Source organism: Larimichthys crocea, chromosome VII (genome assembly GCF_000972845.2).
Source record: "Larimichthys crocea isolate SSNF chromosome VII, L_crocea_2.0, whole genome shotgun sequence".
NCBI classification, from domain to species: Eukaryota; Metazoa; Chordata; class Actinopteri; family Sciaenidae; genus Larimichthys; species Larimichthys crocea.
In genome coordinates, this window is record NC_040017.1 from 7,189,037 (window position 1) to 7,214,136 (window position 25,100).

Below are 25,100 nucleotides of genomic sequence, written 5' to 3' on the forward strand. Positions count from 1 at the left end.
TGTGCGTTGCTGCGCTGCTGTTGTTGCCGCTGTTACATTTTGATTCCATTCATACAAACAGAAGAAACACAACAAAGCAAAAACAGTCAAAACATATCAGAATATCTTTATTTAGCATCGATTTAGTCTCTCTATGCCCACAAACCAGGACAGAGAGACTAAAGTCAGTCAACAAAAGTATTTAAAAATACAATTATTTTGAGATATACATTAACATCATCATGTTGGAACAGCAGATGTGTGTTTTTACAAGCATCTGAAAAGGAGTTTGAGATTATGGGCGTTGGTGTTTTGGAAAATGAGTCATTAAACATGTTGATGTGGCCTCTTATCAACATGTGGACCACCCATTCTTAGTGTTTGATGAACCCAAGATGACAAAAACAAAATGACTCCTATGACTTCTCCATCTGGTGAAAGAAAAAGGAAACAAACCATTTACAACGTGACAAAAATCTATTCCTTCCTTCATGCGACGGATTGACAATCTGAAGATCTATTTCATTAGCTGTTTCTGCAAACAGCCAATCCTGTCATCCATCATACCTCTAACATTTCGTCCATCTGTCCAGAAAGCCTTTTTATCGGCAAAGGAAATCTGTTGCAAGGAAGTGATAAGAAGTAATGACTGGAAGGAGCCTTAATGTTCAGTTGACTGAAAAAAGGAAAGGAGAGCTTTGACTCCTGATTGTACGGTAGCATCGTCAATAACCCTGTAGATCCCAGATGAGCATTTATGATACTTAAGGTTGGTCTGATAGATCAGTTTGCCAATATTGGCAGTTTACTGAAGATTGAGCCAGTTGATGTTGCCTAATTCTAATAAGACAGAGGTTCAGCTATAGTAGGAGTTTTGAAACTATGCAATTAGCAGCTAAAGAACCCAAATTTTTCTTTGTAGTTGGCTGAGACCAAAACAAAGTTTAAAAGAGAGTGAATATTGGACATTCACATTCTTAAGTGGCCATAAATATGGGTCCAAATAAAAGCTCATGTTGTTTGTTTTACTGCTGGATGTAGAAATAGGCAGCTGTTTGGTAGTATGTTCACCACAACTTTTTTTGTTTTTGTGGTAATAACCTACTTGTTGTGTTTACAGCTACAGTGGGGTTATATGAGACACTAGATGAGACACTAGATGAGACGCTGGAATGAAACTTCCAACTGCCTAATGTATTATAGCGCAGATCAATCTGAAACTGATTCACAACTTAGCTTGGTAGAAAAACAGATGCTGAGAGCAGAGCTGCTCTGCTTCTCCAAATTGGGAGCAGCTGAGTGCCGTCTACGGATGGTAACACCCCAACTATGGATACTTGATACGTCACTTTAAAACACCCAACCTTTAACAATCAATAAAATAACTATAAGTGAAACGAAAGGCTTTTTAGTGATGGACCCAGAGAGAATCATCACCCAGCTCTACAGTTCTGTGTAGATCTATGGAGCCCTTTAGCTTTTGTTTTGTTTTAACTAATAGTTGTGTTTTTCAGCAGCAGCAAGCGAATGTTGCTCCATGTGACGTAAATGGTCAGCTGCTTGATGACACATTCTCCCTATCAGCTTAATAAAGAGATAATGTTAGTGTTGTGTTTTCAGGTTGTTGCTGCGCCAAATATATTATTTCTAAAATTCTGCAGAGTAATTTAAGGCATGTTTTTTTATCCCAGAGCTTCCAAAGTCCAGACGTATGCACTGATGGAAAAAAAAAATAATAATTTTTTTTGGAGAAGCTACAAAAGGACAGAAATGCTCACAATTAAATAGAATGAACAACTTAGCTAAATACTGGCAACTGAATAAGTGTCAGCTTTCAGTCTAACCCCAAATATGATTGGATGACACCGAAATGTTACAGAGTAACGGAGTACAGTCTTGATGATGGGAAACAAGAGCAGTCATATGACAACCTTGACTGTATGGGCTGACACTGCAGTCGATCTCAACATTACAAGCATGTGCTTCATTACAGAGTGCTTAACATGTTCTAATTTGTTATTATAAAGGAAAAAAAGACTACTAGAAGGGCACAAAGAAAAGTAAAACCACCACTTACAATGATAACAGATAAATACTTTACTACAAATATAAATATACACTACATGATCAAAAAACTGGAATGTGACTACATTTTGAGATCAGGAATTCCAACATTGTTTTTTTTCTTCACTTACAATAAGGCAAGCATTAGTCTAACATTAGAAGATACTAGCCGCTATTTACAAGGACGCTACATTGAATTCCAACCATTACCCTTCCCAAATTGGAACTTACAAAAAAAGTTTTTATTTAATTCAAAAGACAAAGACCACGAGTTGTGCAATTCAGTGCAGAGCGTTATGAGACATCCTTGATACACAAATGTGTGTGAGGGGCAGGGGGACACAGGATGGAAGGAAGCACAAGTATCCAGAGCTTCATAATGAGGTGAGTGCATGAGAGTGAATGACCATGAGTGAACAGTCTGTCAAACCAATGAAAAGGCTTTATGAGTGTGTCCTTCTCTCTTTTAAGGCTTTTGGAAAGAACACAGGCAGCCCTGATCTGACCAGCATTTAGTGCTATATTTAGTTTAAAGTACCTATTCAGTACCTAAGTGCCTCTCTGGTTGTAAATAATCCAATTTAGCGTTACAAAACACTTGAAATATTTCAATCTTTGAAATAACAGATGAAAATTCATTGTCATGAGGCATTAGAATCTTGGCTTTACACTGTCAAGTGCTATGTGGTCTCCACCTACACAATAAAGTGATAAATCCTGATCCTGTGCTACTTTACCAAAATAAAAGTTGGAAACATAAATCCATAAATCTGAAATGATCACGCTAGTCAAATCTTTAACTTTAGTACGACGAGTGCACCTCGGGACGCCTGCGACAGCATGTTTGATGCTGCCTCTTGTCAGCGCGTGTCGCTATGGCAATGCATTCAAATTCGCCTCACCTGGCTGGGGTCAGTGCCATCATGCAAACATCTGACAGGCACATCAAGTTTCTGGGGCTATCTATTCATCTATTTAAGAAAGAGGCTGTTCTATTGAGTTTCTTAAAACACTTGAGTGATCACATGTGAATGATGGTTATGACATGAAGAGCCCGTGGCCCGGTGACAAACCTACGGATGAAGAACCTCCTGAGAGTGATTTAAGGCCAACTAGTGAAAGGAAAACAAAAACCGAAAAAGAGAAGACAGAAAAAAAATCTGATCACTTTGATCAGTGAGAGTCAGTTCAAGCAATCATCTATGATACACATGATGCAGGGGTATATACAGATGTTTTTTTTTTTGTACATGTTACAGTGACTAAGTAAAATGCAGTTAGTGGGCCACAGTAATAAGCAAGCTTAGTGTATGTTTGTACAGGAATGGCAGGTCAGGGTGATTTAGTGAAACCAAATATTACAGTGCAAGGGTAGTAAAAAAACACCCCAGTCAAAAGAAGCATCAGAAATGTTAATATAATGTAAACACTAATATCAATACCAATCCTCCCATAGAAGAAATCATTACGATACATGCACACGTGTACACGCACACCATTGTGCTTCAGGGTTCTGTTTGGGATCAGAGCGAAAGGTCAAAAAAGATCAGTCACACAAACCTTCATGTAGGAGTGACCATTAGTTTAAATGAAATCCGTCACGGGAAGCAAATAGGAATGTGGAGGGCAGCACTATGAACACACACACACACACACACACGCACACACACACACACACACACACACACTAACATGTGCACGCTCACACATTCACCAACGGCAGGCCTGATTGTGGCTGAAGATCCCAGGCATGATGGAGAGATATACTGTACAAGAAGGGGTTTCCATGACATTGGAAGAGGTGGGTTGAGCATGTAGTGGGTTGGGCCCAATCAGCGTGAAGAGAAGCCTGTTGCTAAGCTACAGCCAACCACCTGCGTCATGTCCCAGATCTGTGGAGACAAACAGCCAATGACAATGACAGAAGCGGCCTGGTGCAAAGCTGCATTTGAGGATTATTTACTGAGATGGCTCATGAACTGTTCTGCTTCAGTACTTTCAGGATGTTAACAAATCAATTTTATGAATGAAGAAAATCTGATAGATTTAAGTTTTACATCATTTACAGCAAATTACGCAAAGAATGAATAAATAGAAATGCCTGGACTGACAGATAACCAGAAATCTCATGTTTGAATCTATTACCCCAGTAAAACGAAAAGGTTACCAATAACACAAATACAAAGACATCACACAAGGACTACCACGTGACTGTGATGCATGCAGATCTCTTCACATACTTGCTTGTGTACTTTGCGCATTTATGAATGCTAACCACTTCCACGATGTTTAAATATATTTACAATGACAATGCTAACATGCTGATGTGATCTGATTTCCAAAGACTCGTATTAATATGAGCTGTAAACGGGCTGTTTGATACTGAAAATTATTTGGGGTGTGTATCACTTGAAAGAGTAGCTTAAACATCCCTTAAAAATATTGTTTTGCAGTGATGCCTTTTTGCAGTGATGTAGAAGTATGACCACACCCAACCACACTCATTATAGTGGCACTAGCTGGGAAAACAGGTTTGAGGCTTTCAACTCTGGTTGAACTTACGGGGGTTAAGTTAATCTTTAATTAGCACTAGTTAGAGGTTGATGGCTACAAATTGCAGTTCCCAACTTGAATCCTGTTGACATCCCCAAACCTCAAAGATAATGTTCAAATTAACCACCCCCGCTGGTCTGAGATGTCAAACACTGTGCATGACCAGTACATCAACAGACTTTATTCTATTAGACTGAGTTTAGATCATTTTTTAAGGTTTTAGGATTGCCTGTGGGCACCCGGGAATCTGACTCTTGGAAAAAAAAGTGATTTGATTAGTTTCGGTGTGGTGAGTTTGTGTCGGACACAGCCTGAATACACGCATGAATTCTCTGGGATCAAAGAACTGTTGTTGACCTTAACAATGCGGTCGCTTCCACAAGTAACCATCAGGCCTCTGGATGGGTCCATGTCCATGTGGGCGATGTTGTGTTTCCCCTCGTGGAACGTGGCCAATGCTGTTCGACTGCACCACACACACACACACAGACAGCATTTAATGTTAGATGCCCTCAGTACTCTGACAATAGACTTATGTGATGAATGGATTACAAAATTTAGCAAAGCTCTTGACTCACTCTTCTTCTTTGATGGTATCAAAGCAGGCATCACACACCCGCACCGGGAACTCGAAGCCCATGATTGGGAATGTGGAGCGTTTAGAACTACATTTCCCACACACAGCTTTGCCACATTTTCTGCAGTGATGCTGCACAGAAAAAAGGGGGTGGGAAACCCACCTGTTTAGCAGCACAACTGATGAGTTGAAGGACTTACAGCTGCTAAGGACACTGGTCAGACTCTCCTACCTGTCTTAGCCCCAGGGTCTTAGTGTCCCACATCTGCTTGATGTTCCAGAAGAAAGGCTGCTCACACTTCTGACAAGAGTCACTGTCTAACCACTGGGGCGCCTGCAGAGACACCACAATGTGGACCAACCAAATTAACTCTCCAAGTGAAAGTAAAGGTATATAAGGAGTGCATCAAGTATTTACCAAAGTCTGAGCGGACTGCATCATTACACCCTTTATTTATGTGTCAGTTCTAAAAGTGATGCAAACCTCTTCTCTCTGTGTGTCCATGTTCCACACTGCAATGCCTCCGTCGGCTGAGCACGACAACAGCTGCCTGGTCAGCTGGAGGTAACGCAAGGCCTGAACACGCTCGCTGAAAACAGAGGAAGAATGAGAAGGGGGAAATGTTGCAATCAAATCCAAGCGCTTCTCTCAGAGAAATCACAGACCTTTATTTAGCCTCTTATTATTATTATTTTTTTTTTGATATGGCTCTATGTTCACTGTGTTGTTCAGTCCTCTTATGAATGAGCCAGAGATTTAGAGATTTTTCTCAGGAGTTGGTGGAAAACCAAAGAGAGCTAAAATGCAAGTGATCATGATAGAAATTAATTCTGATTTTGTGTCCATTTCTTGTGCGTGAGCGATAAAAGACTGGGTCAGGAAAGGATCAACACAGGAATTAAGACCTGTCAGAACTACAACGCCGTTGCGACTCTAATTTTTATGGGTGTCTGAGAGATAAACCTCTGTAAATCCTGCTTGGGTGCAACGGGACCCACAGAGGCTTGCTTTGACACGCATCAGTGTACATGAGCTTTGTTGATGACTCCTGTCACGGTTGGAGGCAGACTAGGAAGTGATGTATAAAAATAAAAAAAAATCAAGAAGTGAAAATAAAAAACAGGCCAACTGTTACTGAGCCCACTTTTCCACCCACCCATTTAGTTTTTAATTCTCCACAAACACAAACACAGAGGAGGTGACACAAAGTCAGCATCCATGCATGTCCGAAAAAAAACTTACTGGTGTCCCTGCAGCAGTAACGTTCGTCCTTTGCGGCCCCCGATGTCCCACATGATGACGCTGTGGTCGGAGGCTCCTGAGAACAGCAGCCTCTGGACGGGATCCCACCACAGGGTTCCTATACTACCTGGAAGGAACACAGGGATGAATGGAGAGACAGTTACAGTGTGACCTAATGGCTCCACCTAGTGTATGCTGGGAAAACTACAGTTCTGACTATAGCCCTATTTTTCCATTGTTGTGCTTTAACTGATTCAATCTGACCAAGATCTCATTCTTTGCTTTTGTATATGTCTGATCTATGGTGAGGAGTGTGGCAGTATTAACACACATAACGCCTTAAACACAAAATAATAAAATGAATGTTTGTGTGTTGCTATCAGCTGCTGGAATCAAGTCTGTAAAGCAAACGAACACATGAGAAACCTGTTGGTGAGCTTCTTGCTAAACAGAAGCAGCTGTGTCTGCTGTTACCAACATAATCCTTTAGCTAGTAGCATGTTTATTAAATAAAGATAAACAGACCAAAAGCTGGTCTGACAAAGGGTGGCCACAGATGGTTTCGCCTGATAAGTTGTATCAACCACACCGCACGGACCATCTGCCCATTTTTGTCAGAGAGGAGAGCGTTTGACACACTAAAGAGTCGGTATCAACACACAGCTGTTGTTACAGTACGGTGCACACAGGATGATTTAACTCAAACTGTACTTCATGTTTGTTTTTTCAGATAAGCCAACTTGCAAATACTTCAGTGTTTTCCAGTGAAGCCTCCAGCACACAAACGGGAAAGAAACAATTAAGCTGTTGAAGTCAGACGAGTCATATGATGAATAACAGCCTGTGGCAGGTGGTGGTGGGCTGACTAAGCTACACATGAGCCACAGTGTCACGCACAAACACAGACGGAGCACCACGCTACCGTGGCCCGAGAGCTTTCTCGGGTACTTTACCATATTGTATTCTCATAAAGCCACACACAGACTGTGATTTACAACTGTAGGCAGCCAGACCAGACGCTGGGATCAGCATTTATGGCGACATTATGGACAATGTTTAGAACCTACGTGAAAAAACATTAGTTAGAACTTTTCCATCAGGTGACCTAGGGGGAAACATCTACTTATATCCAAACATGGAACATCTTCACTTATATCTGTGAATTTTTAAATGGAATTTTTAATACGTGTGACCACAATAGATACCTTTTACACAGAAAGAGGTCATTTCTCAATTTGATAAAACAAAAACAAGAAGGGGCATTAAAATTGTTGCTGTGTAAGACTACAGCGTAGTCTGACCTTTCCATTCCGTTTTTCCATTTCCATAATTTCCATTAAATATTTGGGTGGAACTGCTTCTGCACAGTTTGCGGCAGGCACCACACCCATTTGCACAAATTATCAGTCAAATGAATGTGCATTATTACACCTGCAGATCAAAGAGGGCGGTAGGGAATAAAGGGTTGTTATGAAGGAAGGATTTTCGAATTGTCTGAATCTTAAAAGCACAGAGCACACTGACGTGACCGACTGGTTAACCTGTAGGCAATTCGTCAGTGGTTAAAAAAAAAAAAAGGATTTTTGAGTAGTGGAGAGCGTCATCTAGCCAGATGAGTCATCCCCCATGCTGTCCCAACTAGCTGATGAGCACGTGTCATAAATGCCCGAAGGACAACATGGGGAAGTGCCTTGGCAGCTAATTTCTTTTCTGCGATCAATTTGCGTTGCTCAGCTACCAAACCCTTGATTACATATTCATTATCACTTTTATCCTTTCACGAAGCATGACGCTGGTTTTTGAGAATGATAACACTCCTGTATAAACGGCTCGGACGATACGGTACAGCTGGATGAGCATGGAAACAACACAGTGCCTATATCTCGACGCAAACGGGCAGACATGGGATGATGGAGTTTCTTCACATATACCTAGAGTTCTACTCACCTGGAAAGGAAATGTCAGACTTTTATGTCAATGACTGCAGGATTTTTCTTTATTTAGCCACTTACAACTCTTCTTCTGGCTCAAACTGTAAACTTTTATGACACAAAAAAATGTTTTGAACACTGAAAAACAGTTCCATTACATATCGGATCCGACAGGTCTTTTATTTCCTTGCATAATGTTAGGTGTCAAGGAATCTGGGTCATTATTATCTGGTGTCGGCATCCGAAACCTGCTGGTGTGCACAAGTGTGCGGACAAACTATTTGTCTGCGACCTCGCGTGACTCACCGATGCTGAGAAAATATAGTTCTGCGTGGATGATTCTTTATGTGTAGGAAGGTGTGCATCTTTACCTTCATGACCCTTTAGTGTAGTGATGGTGGAGTACGTCTGCTTCTCCAGTTTCAGCAGCGTGATCTGTCCTGAGTAGTCGCCAACAAAGGCATGCTGCGTCTCATGATCATATCTGAGCAGGGAGTCAGGGGTTAAACACACTACGTGTTACTACTTCACTGGTGGGTGCTCCTACGATACAGTGCACACCCAGTGGGTGAATGGAGGATACTGTAGGCAGGAGGCCCAGGCGGTAAAGTAGTGTCTCCCCAGCATGCTGCCACTCTGAGTGCACATCCAGCTCACACTCTTGTCGTGGCCGGTGCTCACCACCCACTCGCTCTCCAGAGAGAACACCATATCTGACACGCGGTTCTGGTGGGCTGCAAAAAACACACACACACACACACACACACACACAAAGTTGTATAAACACCAAATAAGATCCCGTCTTTTTCACAGGGCTTTATATCTGAGCCGTCATGGATGAGCACCATCTAAGACTAATTTGCCCTTTCCACGTGCCGATCCCCATCTGCTTAGTGTCTCTGTGATCCACACTAAGACAGCAGAATCCTTTCAAACTATTTGAACTCTCATCAGTCTTAATGCCCCATCTGGTGCACACCTTTGTCGATAAGGCATGGTTTTAGCCTTCATTCACATTCCCCCTTTTTATCATTAGTAAGAAATATTCTGTCGCGCTTTGTGGCATCTAGAGATGTAACGATGTAATGATTTGATGCCATCCCCTCGCTTCTCGCTCCCCCTGCTAGCATGTTAAAATGCGAAAAATTTTCTTATCTAGAGCCAGTTTTAAGTTTTTCTGTTCTGGGCTACTGTAGAAACATAGTGGCTCAACACGGACTCTGTGGAAGAGGACCTGTGGCATCTAGATATAAAAGGCTCATTCCAAGATAACAACAACAACATGATGACTTATTTCAAGGTGATTATATGCTAATGAACAAATTGTTATGGATATTCTATTTGATGTCTGCCCCCTAAATCCGACACACTGGACATCTAAAGCTTACAACATTAATCGTTGTTTAGGCAGCAGAACAAGTCAAGGATACAACACAGACATATTATCATCTTATTAAGTTGATATGGCAAACATGGTTGGAAAATGTACTTATTTAACACAACAGCAGATACAAAGCAACATTGGCAGTTCTTTAGGGTTGTCACCCACCAGCTTTTTTACAACTACAAAGCTAGTTCAAGAGAATTTCAAAAGAAAATATGCTAAATTAATTTCTGCACAGTTTCTAGCTTAATGACTGCATTACAACTAAAATCTCAAAAAGGAGTCACTTCTTTATTCTTCCAGTGTACAAGGCAGTGAGATTAGCTGTTTGAAACGAGGCAAAAATAATCCTCAAGTCTAATTTTATACCACAGAAGCCTACACATACTTTCTACTGTTAATTAATGAGAAAATTCTCGACATATTTCCACAGCCTCGTGACTAAACCACGGCTGTCCAGTGAGGCTGAAACTTTGATCTTGTGTCCTCTTTCCCATTCTAGCGCTCACTCTCCTCAAACATTGCACTTTCCCTGGAATTCGATAAAGTAACGGGCACCTAAGAAACATTTATGTTGCTGCTGTGTTTTCTGCAAACTGTTGCTGCGCTCAGTGTCTGATGAAGCAATGGTTTTTGTCCCTCGTGCAGTGTGTGCATCAAACCACGATAATAATTTATTACAGATGTTGCCGAGCAATTAATCTGAACTGTAAAGAGGGCAACCTTTTCCAAAGTGATTCTGTCATATAAATTTATAACCAGACTAAATATATCTTAGGTGTTCTTTGTCACTTGCCAATAAGCTGCTATAAAAAGAAGTCAGTATTGACTTGTCTGCAGCCCCAAGGTATCAACGACTGCCAAAAAGCAAATGGTGATGCTAAGCCCTGCCTGTCTTTGAAGTGCATACACATCCTAATGCCTGTTTGATTCGATTGTGAGTCATGTTTGTGCTGTTCGGGGGCTTCTGCTGCTTGATTTTGCTGCAAGTGGTAGAAACCAGATGCTGGATTCCAGTGGTGACGTGCTGTTTTGCCCTCTAAAGCAAGCCCCCCTCCCAAAAAAAAAAAAAACTAGATTTTTTTCCACTGAGCAGGCTAAATGGCTGCTGATACAGCAACTGCGTTCTGTTCATAAACTACCAATTATGACAATATGACAGGAGATGAAATCAAGATGTTGAGCTGTAGCTAAATTGTTTTCATTATCGATTGTGGAAAAAAACGTGACAAGGTGTGTCTTGATTTGTTCCACGGCAAGTTCTGTGACATTATGACAGCTGTACAGACGTTTTGTAAGAAAGTCTTATGCCTAGACAATGCACTTGACTTGATACACGATATTTATATACGTGTTTGGGCATCCTCATCTCACATTCTCACCTGGATATGTTTTGACGTGGTTCATCTTGTTGAAATCTTCAGAGATGAGAAACTCCTGGAAGGCAAGCAAACAAACACAAGTTTCAAATATTTAGATTATGGCCTATTTAAACCAGACATACAGGTTTTTCCTTTGTTTGAACAATCAAAAGAAAGAGCCCAGAGCGAGAATATGAAGCCATTTTGTGCTTGAGTTTAGCTTCACTCACCACAACAGCTCCATTGTCCTGGCCTATGAAGATGCGTCTGCTGTCATGGTGGTACGACATGCAAGAGCACGGAGCTAAAAAAAAAAAAGGAGCAAGAAATAGAGAGTTGCCATGAGCATGGAGGGGAAAAACACAGACAACAAGAATGTTTCTATTTTCCCATTGAAGCAACGCAGTCTTACTTACAGGAGACTGTGTGGTAGATGCTTGGCCAGTACTGACCGCTGTCTCTTTTCAGCCATACTCGGATGGTTCTGAAGGAAAAGGTCGAAACAACACATTCAGAGCACTCTCAAACGTCTTCACAAGAATCATCCTGCAGTCTATTTCATCATATAAAAAGGTGTGACATTCATTTCGATCTTTTACTTACTCTCCGTGCAGACCTACCCTGCAGTTGAGACGAACATATACTGACATAAAAAATAAAAAAAAAACAATACTTGGCACATTTCAGTGGAAATATTCACTGAAGAGAGAGCCCTCATTTAGGGACTGGGCTTAATCCTCGTCTGGGAAACCAGCCCTCATTCTCTTTACACACAATGCTTGATTCTGTTCACTGACATAAAAAAAAAAAACAGCACTGAAAGTGGTTGGATGACAAGTTTATTAACTGTGTGTTGAAACTATTTCTGCTGTTGGTGAAAAACTGTTCTTGTAAACGTGACTGTTGAGAATGCATTACAGAAGTGATTATTATTCGACACTCAACTACTTTCGATACCGATTTGACTTGGGTTGGTTTTGCTTCAGCAAGTGTTGTGTTTTAACACTTTATGGCCCACAAAGAAAAAAAGAAATAAAAATAAAAGCAACCCAAGTCAAATCAGTATCGAAAGTGGTAGATTATATAATATATAAAGGTTTTCCTTGCCATCGTTGCCAAGTGCTTACGCATAGCGGGAATTGTTGGGTCTCTGTACTATCATAAAGCATAGAGACATGCACAGTGGTAAGTGTCATGAGATAAATTCTGTTATGATCTGGCAATATATTTACCTTTACCGGCAACAGCATTACAGTGATGAACACATGAGTGCATCGCTAATTATAAAACATAATTTGCATTATGAATACTTTTGGTACTTCAAGTACGTTTCGATTCTAATACTTTAGTTTGAAAGCAGAACTGAGTGTGTCTACGCAGTATTACTTAATATTGGAGTACCTCTTCCACCGCTGAACATACGAAACTTGAGAACTTTGCAAAGATTATATGGACTGTACTTTCTGGAAAAAAAACACACACACAAAAAAAAAAAAACAGCAAAACTGATGGCAACAAAAAGCAGCAAACTTGCTCCACAACTTCCCTTTTGGGTATCAAGTGGTTCAGATGTGTGATGGGAACTGCATCGCGTTTCTTCACAGCGGCCGAGTTCCCTTATCTATGAAGGAGGATGTTTGCTTCTTTACACTTGTGACAGTGTAACTCAGTGATTGTGACAGACTGCCATGACCACAGTCACACCTGACACAACTGAGATTATCTGACACAGCGCAGTGCTGCCTTCACGTTTTGTCGAACATATGGTGTTGACTAAAGGATTTACCATTACATCCTAGTTGTCCAGATGAGACGTTCAGGGGGCGGAGGATACAGCCATTTCAAATCATTAAAACATGCTACTTTTGATACCACACATTATATTTGTAGATAACAGGCGACCTAAATGAACCAATAAATGAACAGTTTTATTACAAGGTGCAGCTGCGACAAACAAACTCTTTACAGCAGACGAGGAGCACCTGAGGCTAGTTTGAGAAGGTATTGTTTACTATATGAGCCTTAGCTGGCCAGCTAGTTAGTTAATAGTCAATACAGCACAACACATTGGCACACAGTTACGTATTCAAAGTCATGTGTGGTTAAAGTATGGAAATAAGTGTTGTATTCCCGTTTACTGTCACCGTTTGGCGGATACTTTATGGAAACGACTCACTGTTGATGGATATCTGTCCTCACGCCCTCCTACGTTAGCCTCGTTTCCATGTTAAATATCCCAAACAAACAACCAAAATAATACAAATTCACCTCTCAACATTCCTTATGAGAGTTTTTTCTTTTTTGTGGTCCCTTTGTGTTGTGCTTCTTAAGCCAGTGCTCCAGGAATTATAAGCAGCAATGACCAGCAAATAGACCGAGCCCGCCTAGCTACCGCTGCTCCGCTACCATTAGCCCCGCTCGGTGTAAACTCACCTGTCCTCGCTGACCGTGATCACTCCGTCTTCTTTGGGTATTAACACGGCCGCGTTGACGGCGTCTGAGTGTCCCTCGATCTTGTTCAAAAGAATAGGTCTGGCGGTCTGAGGCCTCGAATGAATCTCCGCAGCCATGGTTTGAAACTCAGTCAGCAGTGTGTTTTCCTTCAGCTGATTTTCCTCCTCACTCGCCAGTAAGGCATGATCAGCTGACACCCGGAGCCGCTGTCAGGATTACCGTAAGCACTGTAAGAATGCGTCCAACACGTTTCTTGTTTCACCGGATACCGTAGTACTCAAAACACGTCCTGGGCGTCCCAGTGTATTAAAACGATTCAGTTTAATTGCACAGAATAATAAAATGTATTTTAGTATCTATAACGGCAAGTGCAAAGTATTATTGTTTTTGTTTTTATTGTTTATTATTATTATTGTTATTATTGTTGTTATTATATAGATATCTGACTGCTATCTATCTATCTATCTATCTATCTATCTATCTATCTATCTATCTATCTATCTATCTATCTATCAGTTCAGCGTAATGTATATAATATTAAATAAGATAAGATAAAGATTGATCTGAAAATTGGTGAGTAAACTAAACTACGCCCCTGAATATTGAGATACAGTACATACAGTATGAGCAGTGGGCCTATTAACAGTATGACCAGAGTGAAATGAATACAGTAAGACAGTGGTCCCCAACCTTTTCCTAACTGCGGACCGGTCAACGCTTGACAATTTTAATGCGGACCGGGGGGGTCATTTCGAAATAAAAAAACGTTTCAAAATAAAAGACTTTTATTCTTTTATTTTGAAACGTTTTTTTATTTCGAAATGACCGTATTGAATAAAACAGAAATAACTAATTACTTCTTGTGCGGCCCGGTACTGATTGATCCACGGACCGGTACCGGTCCGCGGCCCGGGGGTTGGGGACCACTGCAGTAAGATATATACAGAGCATATGCAGCTGCAGCACTTACAGGCAGTACAGCCAGCTCCCTCTGCTTCGATGTAGCTACCATTACACGACTTTTTAAAAAATCATTACTTTGGACCTCCCCTCTTTTACCATGTCAAAAATCAGCAGGCTACATCAGATCAGTCTGTTCACTCATCACTGTTTCCAGAGCGCCGTGTCAGAGCTTCATTACTGAATCCGTTTAATGATATAAAACCTGAATCAATGAAACTCCAGTCCATGTGTTCACTGATAGGCGCACATTCTCGCATACACAACACACACACAGTGCTGCTGATGCGCCACCGACAGCGGGAAGCTTAAGGTGAATACTGTCACAACAAAATGTTCAGGTCATTGTTAACTTACTGAAACTAAATGTCTCTTTTTAAATGTCAGTTATAAAATCGAAAACTGTTAAGAAGCGCTAATGCTACGTTTTAGAAGTAGTTATGCGTTTTACAAACTAGTGGTGAAATGTAGGCTAAATAAGCTACCAATATGTGAATTGATGTCAGATATAAATAAGTACGCTATAAATTGATATCTATTACTACTGTGAGAGAAGAGGGGCTCCCACTCCTTACAAAAAACAGTTTAACCACTGCTTACAGGCATTATTTACACAATAAACAGCTCGAGGCAATGATATGAAGTGTACTCAGAATCTTTATTTAAATAAAAGTTACAGTACCACAATGTAAATGTGTAAATACAAGTTTAAAAAAAAAGTCATAAAACAAAAAAGTGGGAGGACTGAAAACAAAAAGGGAAAAAAAACAATTATATCAAAACTGATAATAGGACACACAGAGTTTTACTAAAACAATGCACTTATTGGGGACATTCAAAGGATTATGTGAATGTGGCTTAGAAGAAGAACCAGCTGAATATATTTTCTGTCACTGCCAGTACTATGAAACACATTGAGAAAGGATGAAGAAGGAACTTAATTATTAAATAAATGTACTATTTACTAAATGTATCTAACAGTGGAAAAAGAAAATATAATCTTTGTTGTGCGACAACAAAGATTATATTTTCTTTTTCCACTGGAAAGAGGGAACTCTGCACAGCAGGCAGTGGTAATGGACCTTAAACACTAGTTGTCATTTGCCATGTTGTGGTTTTAGCATTATCACTTGTGGTATCATTTGCATATCAGCCGTGTGCCCACGGGCATGAATTGCAAATCTGTGTCAGGTTTTGTACAGATTTACACATGGCCCTTTTTTGTTCTCAGCTGACACCCTAGGGGCGCCTGTCCATGTGAAGCTTTAAGGCCAATATTCAATTTGTAACTCTTATTTTAAAGCAGTCTATATGCTTACATTATAAAACAAACAGTGGATGCTGTGACAGCAGATTCATCGCCACCAAAGATCTGCGGCTCATCTTCTTATGCATATCCTTTAGCACTGTCTTCACTGTTTCCTCAATATCTTGTTCTCTTGTCAGGACACATTCAGAGCCTGCCATCTCTCCACACAGCATGTGTTTTAGCATTGATAACATCTTCTGCCATTTACCAGCAGGCACTAGAACCGGCATACCTTTAAACTGCTTTTCTATGTAGAGCAGTTCTGCAGCTTCAGTTGGTTGAATTTTGTTGGTTGAGCCAGTGATTGGTTGAAACCTGGGTGTTGAATTTTCATCATCTTCATCAGAGAGTGCTTCACTGTCTTCATCAGAGAGTTCAGAGATATTTTCTTCATCACTGACACTTGGCTCATCAGTAATGGAAGCTGATCTTGATTGACTTGCAGGTCTGACAGAGATAATTTCTTTACCTCTGAAACTTGACTCACCAGGGATGGAAGCAGCCTTGGTTGTTTTCTTCATAAATCTATCTGCAACAGCAACTTTTTTGGTCCCAGAGTTACCTCTACTTGTCCTGGAGTTACTGGAGTCTGGCAAGTCTCCAGAAGACTGTCCTGCTCTCTTAGACTTTCCCAATTTTCCTCAGCTGGTTTTAGACATTGCACTTGAATACAGAGAGTGAACAATGGCCTATCCCCGCCATTTAAAAAATAATTTGACCATTGTGTGTCACCATCAACTTACGTCCATGGGTGCTGTTTGATTTGCTGGTGGTCTGTGGTTCAATTCCCTTCCTGTTCTGTCTCCAAAGCGTGAAGTTGATCCTCTCCTTGACTTCTTTTGTAATGATATCCATTACCTCTTTTGCAATCTCACTGGGCATTGGCTGATCGACCACGTCCGGAAAAATATCTGTAATTGTGTTCCCCAGATACTTATGAACTTATTTTGTAGATAGAAACGAATTAACTAACTTATTTCATGCAATGAATCTCAAACTCATGTCACTGCTGTAAAAACAAACATTTTCAATAGTCATTGAAAACAGACAGCAAGTTATTGAGATTATAGACATCTATGTTACTTACTACATTTACTATCCCTCTAAAAATACATATTTTCCAGCTTCTCATACTGAGGGATGCCTTGCAGGTAAATTGTATAATGATCATGTAGTATTGTAGCTGGTATCCAGAGTACTACCATTTGACTTACATAGTGAGGTGAAAACCTGACAAGTGACACTTAAAACATTTTATCTAGCATAAGATTTGAACAGGAGATGTCTGTAACTAGTAAAAAGCAGTACATACTTAGGTTCAACTACACGCAACAACACATTACTCCACAAAAGAGTCCACATGGAGACATTGCCCTGATTGTTTGTCCTCTCCTCATGATGCTGCTGTGACTGAGTGCAGCAGTGAGTGTGTGATTCACTTTTTGTCCACCAGGCGTCACTGCTGAGCTTTCAACAATCATGCCAAACTTCAGCATCAACTGGAATATGGTTAAGGCTAAAGTTGGTAAGATGTTTTAGTGCTAGAGATCTAGGACTCTGCTGCTTGTGCATTAATACCACATGTTGTTGTTGTGGACTGCTCTGGTCCAAAAATGCCAGGGCCGATTTTTTGTCCCAGTCCGCCCATGCACACACTAATATATCTGGGAAACAAACAGGCACCAAAAACAACGTATGTAACTTTTAAAGTGATGATTATAAATGTTTACTCCTTATGTAAGCACCAAACCAACATATGTATTTTTCTAATGCTGAGTGTTTACAGCTACTAATGTGTGTACCACTGTTACTGTGGTGATAAATATTGAAATATTTATATTTAACATTTAATCTGTGTCTATAATAACCAGATCCTGAAATGTAGATGTGGCATGAGAATTTTCTGAATAAAGAGCACTAACGTGTACATTACACGTGAACATATATACATACATAAAGTACACACGCACACACACACACACACACACACACACATTAGTTAGCTGACAAACGTTACTGCTCTTTATTCAGATGTTAAATATAAATGTTAAATATAAATATTTCAACATTTATCATCACAGTAACAGTGTTACACACATTAGTAGCTGTAAACACTCAGCATTAGAAAAATACATACGAGGGTTTGGTGCTTACATAAGGAGTAAACATTTATAATCATCACTTTAAAAGTTACATACGTTGTTTTTTGGTGCCTGTTTGTTTCCCAGATATATTAGTGTGTGTGTGAATGGATGTATAAGAGACATTAACTTAAAGAACTTTGTAGAAAGGCGCTTTATGAAGTTCAGTCCATTTCCTTGTTTTAGTTTACGGGCAGATCTGCCACATCCAATATGGCGGACCCGTTGACGTATCGCGACCAACGACCAACCCGCTCAATATGTCTGTGCGTCTCCTGTACATGAATTGGGTTTCAGGACACGCCTTCATCGGACACACTTTACACGGACTTAGCCGTGCTCAGTCGCTGTGGTAATTGCAAGACGTTAATGACAATGACCAAATTAGGAAGTGTGTATGAGGTAACAATGTAAGAGCTAATGCAGGATATCCATGTAGGGTGGTACAAAAGAGTATATAAACGCGGTTGGGTGTGGCTATAACCAGACAATCTCAAACCTTTAAGAAGACTTACATCTCTACGAGAAAGGGGGCTAATAGACTGGAGAAAACAACACTGGAGACGCTGCTCAAACTTTCAGGTAAAATTTTAACTTTTTGCTTCAGTTTGGTTTGTGATGAAAATCAGTACACATTCAGTAATGAGTACTTTTATACTGGATTTACTCTGAAGTATTGCATTGATATCTTCTTCTAACTTAATTGTTATATATGTGTAACAGAAAGGCTAAGCCATCAGTAGTATTTTTAGTTTGTGTTGTAATCTATATCAGCTCTGTCTCTGTTTCCACAGGACAGCCTGGCTGATATATCATACATCCATCCCATATCAGTGGTTAACCTTCATTCGTTTACATAATTTGCATAATTTGCAGAATTTGACTCAGACATAGCTGTCTTTTGCAATCCACCTTCCTCATCATCTGAGCTCTGATCTTGAGCATCAGTCTTTCTCACCATGTCCAACTATCAGTCCACACAAACCCCTAATGAAACAGCTTACAAGTCTATCATGAGAGGCTTGAGGGAACTAGACTTCCGGGTCTCTGTTCCCTGTAAGCTGGTTCTGACCGGAGACCACGCCTTTCCTTTAGCAGTGAACAGTCAAGGCCAGGTCCTGATGGCTGCCTCTGTGTATGGCTCTGGAAGGATTGTGGTCCTGGGTCATGAGAGCTACCTGACTGCCTTTCCTGCTCTGGTAGAGAATGCTCTGACTTGGCTGAGGGGAGATGGATCTGAAAACCTGTCTGTGGGGGTCCACAAAAATGTCAAGGCAATTACTGACAACCTCAGCAACTCCATCTTCCAAGCCAAAGTTGTCGAGGCCTACAGTGACAACCTGGGTGTAGGTGTGTATGTGACTGATGCCTACAGTGTGGGTGCGAACGTGAAGGACCTGGTGGCATTCATGAAAGCTGGAGGAGGAGTGCTGATAGGGGGTCAGGCGTGGTACTGGGCTCAAAGTCACACTAAGAAGAACGCACTGGTTGAGTTTGTAGGGAATAAGGTTTCTGGTGTTGCAGGGATCTACTTCACCAAGCACACTGGTGAGGCAGAGTGTCTGCCTGTCTATCCACAGATCCCATTTTCCTGGATGGCTGTAGTGTGAGTATATATTGTAATTCCTTTTTATGACACATTTATAAAACCTTTGATCTCAAAACCTTACATACACTTTGCACACTTGGGCATGCTGTTCATGACAGTATTATCTATATTAAAATAGTATATTAAGAACACTCTCAAAAATTAAAACAAACATGTTTGTCTGTTATTAACATATGGTTATATGCAGTATGCAGCTTTTATGAAACTTAAAAAACAAAATCAGGCCAACAAATGTACGCCTATACTTCATTACATAACAGACTGTATCTCTCCAACTTGGCATCTGTGTTACCCTCTTCTGCCTTTCAAATACAGAATCGGTAAGGATTTTGAGGATGACCTAGAGTTCTTACTTCAGGGGGTGTCAGAGTTTGACCTCCAAGGTGGATCAATTGCTTCTGAAGTTCTGGTCCACGGCCCGCTAGCCTTTCCCATTGGGACCACAGGCGATGGACGAGCATTCCTGGCGGGAGCCTACTATGGGCAGGGACGGGTCATTGTGGTTACACATGAAGGATTTCTAGGACGAGAGGTAGAGTTTATAATAAAGACTGGTTTAAGAATTTCTGTCTTTTTAAGCCTACTTGAGAACATAATAAGATTTTGCTCATATGGTTTCATACCTAGAAGATGAGCAAATTGTCCTTACATGCTCAATTTAACTTATGAAGGCAGAAAATCTACAGTGTGCTCGAAATGATCTTTTCGTGTGATTAAAAAACTCCTGCCTTTCTTTAAATAACTGTCTTTATCACAGACACTGGCTCCATTGTGGATCAATGCCATTCACTGGTTGGATGAAGGCCGGCAGGGGGTCGTTGGTGTAGAGCCCGGCTACGTAGTCGACACCCTCAGCAAGTCAGGGTTAAACTGTGAGAAGTCAAACTTCAGGAAAGACCTGAGTGTGTTTGTGTGTACAGCATACAGAGATGATCATGCACAGGAAATCCAAGACTTTGTGGCAGAGGGAGGAGGCCTGCTGATTGGTGGACATGCCTGGTACTGGGCACAGACACACCATGGGCAAAATACATTAACGGATTTCTCAGGTACGAACAGCATAAATTTTGATTATATACTGGCCAGTCTTATGATAATTTAACATAATGCAAGCAGAGCATATTCCATGTGCACATAATGGTAATTATAAACTGCTTATAAAATAGGCTGCTGCACAGAGCTGAAAAACTCAACAAGCTTGGAGTCAGCTTTGCACAGACATGCTCAAGAAAAAAGCAGACTCACAGGATTACATAGAGGTAGATACAAATGAAACACAGGAAAAACAGGTTTAGGTACAAGTTAGACTATTCTGACTGCAGACTACCAGTATGATTGATTACTGCAGAGATAAAAGCATGTCTGTGCAGGTAGAACATAGCTACAGGGACAGAAGAAGGAATGTTTGCTGTCTGGATGCCTGCAGGGATTGATAAATATGGGTTGCGTTATGTTTAAAAAAATGTAGTTTCTACGACATTCTGACTGACTACACTGCAAAAGTATTTCAACATTAATGGTGCACATTTTAAGACAGTTGCTGTGTGAAGGCTTTCAAAGTGTACTGGTGGCTGGAGAGGAAGTTAGAGACATACTGAAATAGTCGACCGATGTCAGACGAGATTAGGGTAAAGGTGAAGATGTGAAGGCAGAACATACTTTATCAGACCCACATTTTCTGAGCAGTATTCTTATACCCTACCCAAAATAATTTCAACACTAGAACACAGTAAATGAAATTAGGTTTGCTGAAATGTCTTTCAGGAAACAAGATCCTGAACAAAATGGGCTTGAGTCTGTTGGGGGCAACAATTGGTGGAGGATTATACAAGGCCCCTGTTCCTAGCCAGGTCATCAAAGACACCTACCACTTCCGCCACCTTCTACATCGCTTTGCTGGCTATGTACTCCAGGGGGACGTACTTAGCAAGCATGAAGAGGAATGTCTTACAAAGCTGGGCCAGGACTGTGCCAACTACTTGCATATGAATGCTCATGACTCCTTCTGCTATGCACAAGTGGTGTCCACTCTCACTGACATGTTAAATTCGAGCATGCCACAGGTCAGTGGATAAAATAACATGAAACCTTTATAAAACATACTAGTGGAACCACCAGTCTGATGTCTTTGACCAACACCATTAATATCACCAATGATTTTTTCCAAAGGTGTGTGACAGCTGCCCTGTGAAGAGTCCCAAAGACCACCTGCTCCTCAATGTGGCGACAGAGGTATACAAGGTTTCCAAGGATCCTGATGCCCTACTGCCCTACATCATCAAGAATAACCCCTTGATGCCCGTTGTCTACAACCACAGAATCAAGATTGATGTGAACACAGCAGGTCAGACCATTTAGATTCATTACATTATATTTATTATTCATACACTTTTGTTTCATTGACCTCACTCAATAAGGATGTGCTGCTGTTGCTGTGTGTGTTTGTGTGTATCAGAAGGGGACGAGTGGATCAGTACAGGTCTCTACCTCTCTCCTGGTATGAAGACCTACATGGCCATACCACCAGAGATTGTCAACAAGGATTGGAAGGTACTGTAATAAATATAAATAATTAGCTAGATTAGGCCCGTCCGTCCGTCTTCTTCCGCTTTATCCGTTTTTATCGGGTCGCGGGGGCAGCAGCTTTAGCAGGGAGGCCCAGACTTCCCTCTCCCCAGCCACTTCTGCCAGCTCTCCCAGGGGGACCCCAAGGCGTTCCCAGGCCAGCCGAGAGACATAGTCCCTCCAGCGTGTCCTGGGTCTTCCCCGGGGCCGCCTCCCGGAGGGACGTGCCCGGAACATCTCACCAGGGAGACGTCCAGGTTAGGCCCCAACACTTATAATCTGTAACACATGTTCCATGTCTTCCTCAGATCCAGATTGGTTGTCATACAGACAGACTCAATGCTCAAGAGTTGAAGAGAGCACCATGTGTTTATGAGCGATTCCTTATTGACTCAGAGATGATGCAAGTGTGGAACTTGTGGGGGGGACTCATCTATCTGATAGCCCCACCCAAAACACAAGTGGACAGGATCGAAGTTGCAGTGCAGATGGCTGTACCAGCACCATATTACAAATCTGGTGAGTCTGTGGTGGGTCCAGCTAAAATGTCATTTTGTTCAGTAAAATAAACGATAATATGGTTGTTTTGGGATTCAGGGTGTAGGAACAATTTAAGTGAAATCATTTTATCAACATTCTGTTTGGCTGGTGTTCATTAAAATGTATGAAAAGTTACCTGCATACAAAAGTTTAGAAAGTAATTGAATGATAATTCTAAATACACACATCTCTTTGTTCTTTCCAGGTGTGACAACAGCTGCTGAGTGGTCCAAGCTGCGCAAAGCTCCTGCACCATGGGCAGAGTTGGAGTTTGACAACATCATCCTGACTGTACCATCCGATTATGCTCGGAACCTGGACAATCCTGATGAGTTGGCAGCGCACTGGAATGAGATCATGAAGGCCATTGCTGACCTGGCCGCTAAACCACACGAATTTCCTCGTAAAGAACGATTTGTTACGGATGTGCAGATTTCCGCTGGTAAGTGTTTTTGGTTCCAACTGGGGGATTGAGCCTGTCTCAATGCACGATGGGTAAAATCAGCATTTTCCACCTTTTGTCTAATTGCAGGCATTTGCACTACAATGTAATCTTTCTCTACTACAAATACAAAACTCTCAACATCTGTTTTTCTGTCCAGGTTGGATGCATGCAGGTTATCCTGTCATGGCACACAATCACTCAGCACCTGAGCTGGTCGACGTTACCAATGCTTGGAGCAACGGTATTTGGGGCCCCATCCATGAGCTGGGACACAACCAGCAGAGAAGCTGCTGGGAGTTGCCACCCAACACCACAGAGGCTACATGCAACCTGTGGTCAGTGTATGTGCATGAAGAGGTGCTCGGGATCAACAGGGAAAAGGTGGAGTAAATTAAATTTACAAGTTCAGAGAATTTGCGGAACACAACCTCTCTTTTCTTGTTTTATGCTAAGAAACATTTTTTTTCACTTTACACGTGGATTCTCGTGTTTCACAATTGTACAATTTCACCTTGTGCGTTGCAGGCTCATCCATGTTTGACTGTAGAAAATAGAAACAGTCGAATAAAGGAGTATGTTGAGGGAGGCAAGAAAATCAACAGCTGGTCAGTGTGGCTGGCTCTGGAGACATATTTGCAGGTGTGAGAGAATTCCTGTAAATTAACACCTGCAATGAAATGAAAAGGTTGAAGAAATTCAAAAAAAGACAGAATGACACATGTTTGGTTCTCATTACACACCAGGCAACAAAAACATTGGATGTAAAATGGAGAGCTATCATTGCTTCATTTTCACTCTTTCCTCTTCCTCTGTCCTCGTCCATGCAGCTCCAGGAGAAGTTTGGCTGGGATGGTCTGAAGAAGGTGTTTGCTGCCTACCACCAGATGAGCAACTTTCCAAAAAACAATGAAGGAAAGATGAACCTGTATGCTGAGACTTTCTCCAAGACTGTGGAGTTGAACCTGACTGGATTCTTCAAGGCCTGGGGTTGGCCTATCGAAAAAGCTACTGAAGAGAAACTCTCCAACCTGCCTCTGTGGAGTGACCATCCCATGGCCCAGTATGCCTGAACTTCAAACTGCTGCAGATTAAAAGTGTAGTGGGATGGGTTTATTGAGGTTTATTGAATAGTATTGACTATTCAGTGGGAAATTAAATGACTTTGTTTGCTCTTTTTTTCCATGTAAGCACAATATTCAGGAATTAGTAAGAAAACAGTTACTACTTTGTTTCAAATTTGAGGATGACTTAGAAAAACAGCTGACTTTTGTTTTTGAAAATGCAGCATCAATATCTCTGCTGCTTGCTTCAATCTAGTTACATTACTCCTCTTAGATAAGTGTGAAGATTTATTGTAGGAATTGGAAAGATTCATCTTTTATTATTTTCCTAACTGCCTCACCTTAATGCTATAATTAACAGTCTATAATTATATATGATGAACATATGTCTAATGTGTAAATTCGCTATAGTGATATTTGCTTTAACTGTCAATGTCTAAGACCCAAATAAACAAGTGCAAATACAACTGAACACTTTATTTCATTGTTCCTTCTTCTAATATGAACATTATTAACAGCTGTACTTATCAATGTTTGCAATTGAGAGCTAACCTTCAGTTTAGATTTTTTTTTTTTTTTTGTATGTTGACATGATAAAAATAAATTAATTAATTTAGCCTGAAGATCAGGAGACTTTACTTATAAGACTTAGTACAGTCATGTAGAGTGCTCACAATAGAAAGAGAAAGGGATTTTTTGGTTTTTCACCATTTCCTACAGAAATGCACACCATGACAAAGAAAAACACATAGATGTGCATAACACAGACACGTGATAATGTTAATGCAGCCTTATGAGTCTCTCCCTACCACAAAAAACAAAACAAAAACATGTTTCTGTAAAGGTATTAGATTTCTCAAGTGAGATTTCACAATCAATCCGTCATCACTGCAGTCTTGCCGCCAACTTATATCAGAGTCAGGT

The 25,100-nt window shown here is 40.9% G+C and overlaps 2 protein-coding genes across 3 annotated transcripts; one reads left to right on the forward strand and one right to left on the reverse strand.

Moving 5' to 3' along the window:
- Nucleotides 1-91: 91 nt before the first annotated feature.
- On the reverse strand, nucleotides 92-13,765 carry wdfy1 (WD repeat and FYVE domain containing 1). The gene is made up of 12 exons (XM_010750002.3): nucleotides 13,526-13,765; nucleotides 11,509-11,576; nucleotides 11,323-11,396; nucleotides 11,114-11,168; nucleotides 8,931-9,081; nucleotides 8,719-8,831; nucleotides 6,417-6,543; nucleotides 5,658-5,763; nucleotides 5,406-5,507; nucleotides 5,175-5,305; nucleotides 4,954-5,062; nucleotides 92-3,935 (listed from the first exon to the last, which is right to left on the reverse strand). Exons 1-12 carry the CDS (start codon nucleotides 13,660-13,662, stop codon nucleotides 3,876-3,878), a joined length of 1,233 nt encoding a protein of 410 aa, XP_010748304.1. The 5' UTR covers nucleotides 13,663-13,765; the 3' UTR covers nucleotides 92-3,875.
- Nucleotides 13,766-18,272: 4,507 nt separating this feature from the next.
- On the forward strand, nucleotides 18,273-24,643 carry LOC104934364 (TRPM8 channel-associated factor homolog). 2 transcript variants are annotated; one of them, XM_019256251.2, is made up of 12 exons: nucleotides 18,273-18,538; nucleotides 18,751-19,562; nucleotides 19,881-20,097; nucleotides 20,323-20,614; nucleotides 21,330-21,628; nucleotides 21,735-21,909; nucleotides 22,021-22,115; nucleotides 22,439-22,649; nucleotides 22,876-23,112; nucleotides 23,273-23,496; nucleotides 23,641-23,754; nucleotides 23,943-24,643. In XM_019256251.2, the coding sequence occupies exons 2-12, from the start codon at nucleotides 18,916-18,918 to the stop codon at nucleotides 24,183-24,185; spliced, it is 2,754 nt and encodes a 917-aa protein (XP_019111796.2). In that variant the 5' UTR covers nucleotides 18,273-18,538; nucleotides 18,751-18,915; the 3' UTR covers nucleotides 24,186-24,643. The 2 variants fall into 2 exon arrangements, with proteins under 2 accessions (XP_019111796.2, XP_027136609.1); XM_027280808.1 differs by having other exon boundaries at nucleotides 18,275-18,538; nucleotides 19,481-19,562.
- Nucleotides 24,644-25,100: the final 457 nt, after the last annotated feature.

Bases quoted from the DNA above. Each gene is read 5' to 3' on its own strand.
- wdfy1 (XM_010750002.3), bottom strand. From the start codon at position 13,662: ATGGCTGCGGAGATTCATTCGAGGCCTCAGACCGCCAGACCTATTCTT. The intron at 11,577-13,525 runs GTGAGTTTACAC...CTTTTCCTTCAG, and splicing joins ATCACGGTCAGCGAGGACAG to AACCATCCGAGTATGGCTGA. The intron at 5,306-5,405 runs GTAGGAGAGTCT...TTTTCTGTGCAG, and splicing joins AGACCCTGGGGCTAAGACAG to CATCACTGCAGAAAATGTGG.
- LOC104934364 (XM_019256251.2), top strand. From the start codon at position 18,916: ATGTCCAACTATCAGTCCACACAAACCCCTAATGAAACAGCTTACAAG. The intron at 19,563-19,880 runs GTGAGTATATAT...TTTCAAATACAG, and splicing joins TTTTCCTGGATGGCTGTAGT to AATCGGTAAGGATTTTGAGG. The intron at 22,116-22,438 runs GTACTGTAATAA...TGTCTTCCTCAG, and splicing joins TTGTCAACAAGGATTGGAAG to ATCCAGATTGGTTGTCATAC.